Source organism: Balaenoptera acutorostrata, chromosome 6 (genome assembly GCF_949987535.1).
Source record: "Balaenoptera acutorostrata chromosome 6, mBalAcu1.1, whole genome shotgun sequence".
Taxonomy (NCBI): Eukaryota; Metazoa; Chordata; class Mammalia; order Artiodactyla; family Balaenopteridae; genus Balaenoptera; species Balaenoptera acutorostrata.
The window spans coordinates 31,365,309-31,374,602 of record NC_080069.1 but is presented as its reverse complement, the minus strand read 5'-3'; the positions used below and the strand labels follow the sequence as shown (position 1 = coordinate 31,374,602).

At 39.1% G+C, this 9,294-nt stretch overlaps 1 protein-coding gene across 2 annotated transcripts in view; it reads right to left on the bottom strand.

Annotated features, from left to right (window-relative positions):
* Positions 1–9,294, bottom strand: part of CENPP (centromere protein P) — a 218,102-nt gene that overhangs the window by 155,570 nt on the left and 53,238 nt on the right. For both annotated transcript variants that reach the window (XM_007182385.2, XM_057547773.1), the window contains exon 5: positions 2,309–2,405. In XM_007182385.2, the coding sequence (XP_007182447.2) occupies positions 2,309–2,405 (97 nt within the window). The remainder of the gene's footprint in view (positions 1–2,308; positions 2,406–9,294) is intronic.

The following is a 9,294-nucleotide window of genomic DNA, read 5'->3' as shown; positions in this document are numbered from 1 at the left end:
CCATGCAACAGAAACATGAGACATGCCCCCAAACAATATACAATGGTGGCATGAGACCCACATCCTGCCCAGTGAGCTCAGTAAGTTAATGACCCCTAGGACATGCTCTCTGCACACATAAAAAACAATAATTTATGGAAAAGTGACATTTCAAAGTGAAAGACCCTCATTGTATGGAGACCTGAAATAATGTTTCCATAGCGCCATGACAGTCCTGGCTTGACCATGTAGGGACAAGAAAACTCCCCTGTCCAACCTGGAGGACTAGCTGATGATGGAAACTTGACGTCTACTCAAGAATGAGGAAGAAGGTGGTCTTTTCCTCCTCCCCACTTTTCCTTTGATTATAAAACTGTAGCCAACTAAGTTCTCAGGGCGCAGCACCCTCTAGCCCATCTGCTTTTAACTTACCTATCACTTTGTCTCTTGCTGAATTCTTTCCACGATGAGACATAAAGGACTGGAGCTCCTTGGAACCCCCGGAAAGGCCACCTAGTGGTTTCAAAAGCAATCCCTAACAAACTCCCAACGACATTTTTAAAAGAACTGGGAAAACCCACCAAAATTCATATGGAATCTCAAGGGACTCCAAACACCAAAAAGAAATTTGAAAGGAAGAACAAAATTGGAGGATTCACACTTCCTCATTTCAAAATGTAACTACAAAGCTACAGTAATCAAAAGTGTGATACTGGCATAAGGACAGACGTACAGACCAACTGAATAGAATAATGAATCCAGAAACAAACCTTTGCATATATAGTCAAATGATTTTTGACAAAGGTGTCAAGACCACTCAATGAGAAAAGGACAGTCTCTTCAGCAAGTGATGCTAGGAAAACTGGATATCCACATGTATAAGAATGAAGTTGGACTGCTGGCTTACAGAATATATAAAAATTAACTCAAACTGGATTAAACACCTAAACTTAAGAGCTAAACTATAAAACTCTCAGGAAAAAATAAAGACAAAATTCTTTATGATGTTGAATTTGGCAATGATTTCCTGGATATGACACCAAAAGCACAGGCTACAAAAGAAAAGAAAATAAATTGGACTTCATCAAAATTAAAAATTTCTATGCATCAAAGGACACTATTGAGAGAATGAAGGAATGGCAAATTAGTGTTTAATGGAACAGATTTTTACTGGTGATGGTTGCACGACAATGTGATGTTTCTTTCCATTCTAGTAACCTTGTCACCAGCAAAGGACCAGCTCAAAGAAGCACTTTATCCTCTACAGGAAAAACACACCAATTATACTTCTACACTTGCCTTAAAAGCACCTAGAGGAAAATCAGTTTGAAAATGGGACTAGTGCTCACATTTCCCACAACCCATTCTAATGTATAAGTAAATGGTCGTATTAGGTGATTCATTACCATAACTGCCAGCAGACTTCTCAATCATTACTGTATTTTACCAATTCTGAAGAAGAGCTATTTAATTGTTCTGGTGCAAGAGCACCTGCAAGTAAACAACATAATCCTGAGCACTCCACAAGGGACCACAGTACAGGTACAGTACAGGTACTGACATGTTTCATTCTAAAGAAAATCTTATGCTTGACAGATATTACTAGCTCAACCAAATAAAATGCAAATAATGATGATGATGATAAAAAAAAAAAGAATCCAAAATAAATGAGAATTAGTACCAGTCATAAAAACAATAGTCACTCAGGATTTTGAGGGAACCTGAACCTAGAGATATTATTTATGTTAACTCTTTCAGAACTGGTTTCTGTGTGCATCACTGCTGTCAATAATTTGATACTATCTAACTAAGTAGGACCTGGGGGATTACAATGCAGCCAAATATAGTTCTAGTTATGACAGAAAACAAAGGCAATTAAAAAAAAAATCTCTGAATGTATCTGTATCAGACCTAAGAAGCGTTACTTTACAAGAATCAGACTTCAATATTTAAACTTGAAATATACAATAAATAAGAAGCTCAAAATACAGAATGTGGCTCACGAAGTAAAGATTACACTGTGACGTTACAAGGCTGCTATGCCTACGTCCTTTATTAGCATTTGGCATTTTACTTCAAGTGTCCTTGACAGATTAAGTTTTCAAAATGTGTACTGTAAAATAAATAAGACTATATTCTTTCAATATAAATGGTTAACTGACTTGTACAGAAGAATTCCTCCTTCATTTATACCAAATAACTACAAATCTAGAAGCCAATAAAAACATTTTCTATTGTTTGAAAACTTTAAGAATGTTATCTTAAACCCCCAAATTAACATCAGCTTCACTTTCCATATACGTTTAAATTGAAAGACTTTAGACTCTACCTTGAAACGTTTAAATGTGCGCTTACGATATTCACACCATTCCACAAAGAAGTGTAGGCTTCGGAAAAACATAAACAAATCTCTTCTTTCTTCTGCTCTGTAGAAATAAAAGGCTCTATGATTAATAAATACCGTTTATTATCGTTCATTTAAGCCCTCCATCTGGCTTTATCTTATTATTGTTTTTTTATAGATCGGACACTAAAGCTAAAAAAGTACTTAATATATTTCTATACACTGAACTCTGCCCTTTTGAGTATGTGCCCCTGTGTGATTTCTCAGGATAGAATTCCCTTTTCTCCATCTTCAAATGTTTAAATCCTACCCATCTTTCAAGATATCACACAAATGCCACTTTCTCCTTGACGTCTCATTTGATGACCTGTGGTATAATAAAGAATATATCTGGTCTTTATCACTAGTTCCTAACACAGAGCTTCTAACACTCTTGGAATTCCTGAGTGACAAGAGTGCCTTTTTTAAGCTAATGAGGTGAATCAGGGTGGTCCCTAGGTAGCCTTAGGATGGGGACTGTTCACCAGAAAGACCAACCACATGATTTAAAAGTTGGAACTGTGGGCTCACCAGTTCTCCAGGGAAGAGAGGGGAGCTGGAGGAGTTTAATCACATGGCCAATCATGATGCCTATGTAAGGTAACCCCAATAAAACGTCTGGACAACAAAACTCAGTGGCACTTTCAGGTTGGTGAACGTGTGGATGTGCTAGGAGGCTGATGTGCCCAGATTCCATGAAGAGAGGGCACAGAAGCTCTATGTTTATCCTCCTCTCCCAGCCCCCACGGCACCCCACCCCACCCCTAGACCTTTGTCTATGAATTGTTTCCATTTGGCTGTTTCTGGGTTGTAACTTTTACTGAAGTCTAGCAGTCTTATGGAGGACTTTGCCCTTAACCTGTGGGTCTCTGCTAAATCTGTGTAGTGTCAGAATTGAACTGAATTACAGGACACCCAGTTGGTGTCACAGATTTATTGTGTCTCACCACCACACCATATGTCCTATTCCAAAATAGCTAGAAATAATTTCATTCCTATGCCTATGAGCTCCCATAGGAATTTAGCTCAATTCTCTTAATACTATACCTATTGTTATATTGACACCTACAAACACTTCTGAGCAACTTATAGGCAAGATGTATGTGTTCATTTAATTATTCATTCAATAAATGATTGTGGGAGTAGAGTTCCCATTCTAGTCACAGTAGAGTAAGCACATTGAACCTGAAGGCTCCCATTAATTACAATTTAGAAACATGGAAATAACACATAAAGCAAATATTGGAAGATTCTGATATGTGGACAGAAGAAGCAAAACAGGTAGAGACTTCAGGAATTAAGGGAGGACCAGATAATGAGTTCCTTGGGGTTCATTTTTACCTCTTGTACATCCCAATCTGGATGCCAGAGCAGACTGAAATTAAAAAAACAAACAAAAAGGCCCAGGGAAAGACTGCTCCTTCTAGCCAGCAGAAGTCATACAAGATGAGGAGTGAAGACACTGCTTTTAGTGATGATTATTTGGACTTGACACCAAAAGCTAAGGCAACAAAGCAAAAATAAACACGGGACTATATCAAACTGAAAAGTCTCTGCACAGTAAAGGAAACCATCAACAAAATGAAAAGGCAACTTGGCGAATGGGACAAAATACTTGCAAACCAAATATCTGATGGGGTTAATATGCAAAATATATAAAGAACTCACATAACCCAATAGCAAAAAACCCAAACAATCAGATAAAACAGGCAGAGGATCTGAATATAAGCATACCTCAGAGATATTGCAGATTCAGTTCCAGACCACCACAATAAAACAAACATCACAATAAAGCGAATTGCACATATTTTTTTAGTTTCCCGCATATTAAAGTTATGTTACACTATAGCTTTATGTCTAAAAAAAAAAAAGCAACAAGGTACAGGTCTTCCCTGGTGGCACAGTGGTCAAGAATCCACCTGCCAATGCAGGGGACCCGGGTTCGAGCCCTGGTCCGGGAAGATCCCACATGCCACGGAGCAAATAAGCCTGTGCGCCACAACTACTGAGCCTGTGCTCTAGAGCCCACAAGCCACAACTATGGAGCCCACGTGCCACATCTACTGAAGCCTGTGCACTCCAGAGTCTGTGCTCTGCAACAAGAGAAGCCACCGCAATGAGAAGCCCACACACCGCAATGAAGAGTAGCCCCCGCTCGCCGCAACTAGAGAAAGCCCGCGTGCTGCAATGAAGGCCCAACGCAGCCAAAAATAATAAATAAAAATAAATAAATTAATTAAAAATAAACAAGGCATATATCTTAATTAAAAAATACTTTAGGAGTAGGGGAGAAATAGGTGAAGGGTACGAACTTCCAGTTATAAAATAAATAAGCCACAGAGATGTAATATACAGCATAAGGAATATGGTCAATAATATTGCAATAACTTTGTATGGGAATGGATGGTTACTAGACTTACCATGGTAAACATTTCATAATGTATGAAAATGTCAAAACACTATGTAGTACACCTGAAATTAACATAATATTGTATGTCTACTATATTTCAACTTAAAACTAAGTTTTGGGACTTCCCTGGTGGTGCAGTGGTTAAGAATCTGCCTGCCAATGCAGAGGACATGGGTTCAAGCCCTGGTCCGGGAAGATCCCACATGCCGCGGAGCAACTAAGCCCGTGCGCAACAACTACTGAGCCTGCGCTCTGGAGCCAGCAAGCCACAACTACTGAGTCCACGTGCCACAACTACTGGGGCCCGCGCGCCTAGAGACTGTGCTCTGAAGCAGGAGAGGCCACCGCAATGAGAAGCCCGCGCACCGCAACGAAGAGTGGCCCCCGCTCACTGCAACTAGAGAGGGCCTGTGCGCAGCAACGAAGACCCAACACAGCCAAAAATAAATAAATAAAATAAAATAAATTTATTAAATAAAAAAAAATAACTAAGTTTCTACAAGATATAAATACACTCGCTATATATTTGGACCCAATCAGTCCATGTCTGATTGAGGACTCCTGAATATTAAACTGATCTAATGTTCACAATAAAGAGGAAAAAGTTCACAAGAAAAAAGATCACTTTACTGCTAAAAACTGCTATCCATCATCTGAGCATTCAGCAAATCTTTTTGCTGGTGGAGGGTCTCTCCTCAGCATTGATGGATGCTGACGGATGAGGGATGTTTACTAAAAGTTGGCATGGCTGTGGCAACCACCACCTTTATTCTTCATATAAGACGACAATGAAGCTTGATGCATTAAGTGACTCTTCCTTTCATGAACGATTTCTCTGTAACATGCAATGCTGTTTGATAGCATTTCACCCACAGAACTTCTTTCAAAACTAGCGTCAATACTCTCAAACCCTGCCACTGCTTTATCAACTAGATTTATGTCACAGTCTAAATCCTTTTTTGTCATTTCAACAATCTTCACAGCATCTTCACTAGGAGTAGATTCCATCTCAAGAAACCACTTTCTTTTTCTTCATCCATAAGAAGCAACTCCTCATCAATTAAAAGTTTTGTCATGAGATTGTAGCAATTCAGTCACATCTTCAGGCTCCACTTCTAATTCTAGGTCTCTTGCTACTTCCACCACACTTGCAGTTACTTCCTCCACTGAAGTCTTGAACCCCTCAAAATCATCCACGAGGGTTGGAATCAACTTCTTCCAAACTCCTGTTAATGTTGATCTTTTCACCTCTTCCAATGAATCATGAATGTTCTTTCTTTTTTGTTTTTTTTGGGGTTTTTTTCTTTTTTCTTTTGGCTGCATCGGGCCTTAATTGCGGCATGTGGGATCTTCGTTGAGGCATGCGGGATCTTTCATTGCGGCACAGAGGATTCCCTCTAGCTGTTGCGTGGGGGTTTTCTCTTCTCTAGTTGTGGTGTGCAGGCTCCAGGGCACGTGGGCTCTGTAGTTTGCAGCATGTGGGCTCTCTAGTTGAGGCGCGCACAAGCTCAGTAGTTGTGGTGCATGGGCTTAGCTGCTCCGCAGCATGTGGGAACCTAGTTCCCCAACCAGGGGTCAAACCCACGTCCTCTGCATTGGAAGGTGGATTCTTTACCACTTGACCACCAGGGAAGTCCCATGAATGTTCTTAATGGCATCCAGAATGGTGAATCCTTTCCAGGTTTTCAACTGACTTTGCCCAGATCCATCAGAAGAATTCACTATCTATGGCAGCTACAGCCTCACAAAATATATTTCTTAAATAATAAGACTTGAAAGTTGAAATTATCCCTTGATCCATGGGCTGCAGAATGGATGTTGTGTTAGCAGGCATGAAAACAACATTAATATCATCGTACATCTCCATAAGAGCTCTTGGGTGGCCAAGTGCATTGTCAATGAGCAATAATATTTTGAAAGGAATCTTTTTTCTAAGCAGTAGGCCTCAACAGCGGGCTTAAAATATTTAGTAAACCATGTTGTAAACAGACATGCTGTCATCCAGGCTTTCCATTTATAGAGCACAGGCAGAAGAGATTTAGTATAATTCTTAAGGGCCCTAGGAATTTTGGAATGGTAAATGAACACTGGCTTCAACTTAAGGTTACCAGTGGCATTAGCCCCAAACAAGAGAGTCCGCCTGTCCTTTGAAGCTTTGAAGCCAGGCATCGAATTTTCCTCTCTAGCTATGAAAGTCCTAGATGGTATGTTCTTCCGATACAAGGCTGTTTTGTCTACATTGAAAATCTGTTGTTTAGTGTAGCCACCTTCATGGATTATCTTAGCTATATCTTCTGGATAACTTGCTGCAGTGTCTACATCAGCCCTTGCTGCTTCACCTTGTACTTTTATATTATGGAGATGGCTTCTTTCCTTAAACCTCATGAACCAAACTCTGCTAGCTTCAAACTTTTCTTCTGTAGCTTCCTCACCTCTTTCATCCTTCACAGAATTGTAGAGTTAGGGCCCTGATGTGGATTAGACTTTGGCTTTAAGGGAATGTTGTGGCTGGTTTGATCTTCTATCCAGACCACTAAAACTTTCTCCATAGGTGCAATAAAGCTGTTTCACTTTCTTATTTGTGTGTTCACTAGAATATTACTCTTAATTTCTTCCAAGATAGACAGATAGCTATACACACACATAGAGATAAATATCCCTATCTATCTATCTATCTATCTAATGGAATATTATTCATCCATAAGAAGAAGGAAATCCTGATATTTGTAACAACATGGCTGGACCTTGAGGACATTATGCTAAGTAAAATAAGTCAGAGACAGAAAGATAAATACTGTATGATCTCACTAGTATGTGGAATCTAAAAAACAAACAAACAAAAAACAAACTCAGTTGCGGAGAACACATTGATGGTTGCCAGGGGCAGGGGGTATGAGGTCGGCAAAATGGGTGAGGGTGGTCAAAAGGTACAAACTCCTAGTTATAAAATAAGTAAGTCATGGGGATGTAATATACACCATGGTGACTGTAGTTAATAATACTGTATTGTATATTTGAAAGTTGCTAGAAGAGAAAATGTTAAAAGTTCTCATCAGAAAAAATAAAAAGTAACTGTGTGGTTATACATGTTAACTAGAGTAATTGTAATGATCATTTCACAATTTATACATATATCTAGTCATTATATTGTACACCTGAAACTAATATAATGTTATATATCAACTATATCTCAACAGAACAAAACCAATGTTCAAAATCATGCAATTTAATTTACTGGACATAATATTAATAAAGTTTCTTTTGTGGTTTATTAAGAGCAAAAGTTTTCAAAAATTAGGCAATAAAATGTTTGATGCAGTTAAAAAAAAGAAAAAAAAAGATGAGAAAAGGGAAACCATGCAGTACAGAACCCTAATGCCAAAGAGGAGCCGTGTCCCTAATCCTCCCAATTAGGCAACTAGTACTGCTGGTAATAAGCAAAAGCATAAGCATATGGATCAAGGGAAGAGAATTGAGAGTCCAGAAATACAATCATAGATCTATGGTCAACTGATTTTCAACAAGAGTTCCAAAACCATTCAATGGGGATAAGAATAGTCTCTTCAAAAACTGGTACTGTGACAACCAGATATCCAAATGCTAGAGAGTGATGTGGCACCCTTACTTTGCACCATATGCTCTAAACTCTAAATGGATCAACGGCCTAAATATAAAAGCTAAAACTATAAATTCTCAGAAGAAAACACAGAGGCAAATATCGACCTTAGATTTGGCTGTGGTTTCTCAAATGACAATAAAATCATGAACATCAAAATAAAATATAGATAATGTAGACATCATAAAAATTAAAACTTCTGTGCATCAAACGACATTATCAAGAGTGGAAAGACAAGCTACACGGTGGTATTTGCAAAATATATATCTGAAAAGGGTCTAGAACCCAAAATATAGAGAAAACTCTTAAAACAACATAAAAATCGTAAAAATGCTGTAACAAGCTATCATGAACATGGTTTAGAGAAATACAAAAATAGAAAATATCAACAAAGAAATAAAGGATAAGAAGAAGATTCAAATAATTTAGAACTGCAAAATACAATAACTTAAATACAAATCTCATCACAGTGGGCTTCCCTGGTGGCGCAGTGGTTAAGAATCCACCTGCCAAAGCAGGGGACACAGGTTCGAGCACTGGTCTGGGAAGATCTCACATGCTGTGGAGCAGCTAAGCCTGTGCGCCACAGCTACTGAGCCTGCACGCTAGAGCCCGTGAGCCACAACTACTGAGACCACGTGCCACAACTACTGAAGCCTGCGCGCCTAGAGCCCGTGCTCTGCAACAAGAGAAGCCACTGCAATGAGAAGCCCATGCACTGCAACGAAGTGTAGCCCCCCTTACCGCAACTAGAGAAAGTCCACGTGCAGCAACGAAGACCCAATGCAGCCAAAAAAAAAAAAAAAAACCCTCATCAGAAGTGTTCCATAGCAGAATGGAGATGGCAGGGGAAAGAAACTTAAAGATAGACCAATAGGAATTATTCAATACCAACAGAGAGAGAAA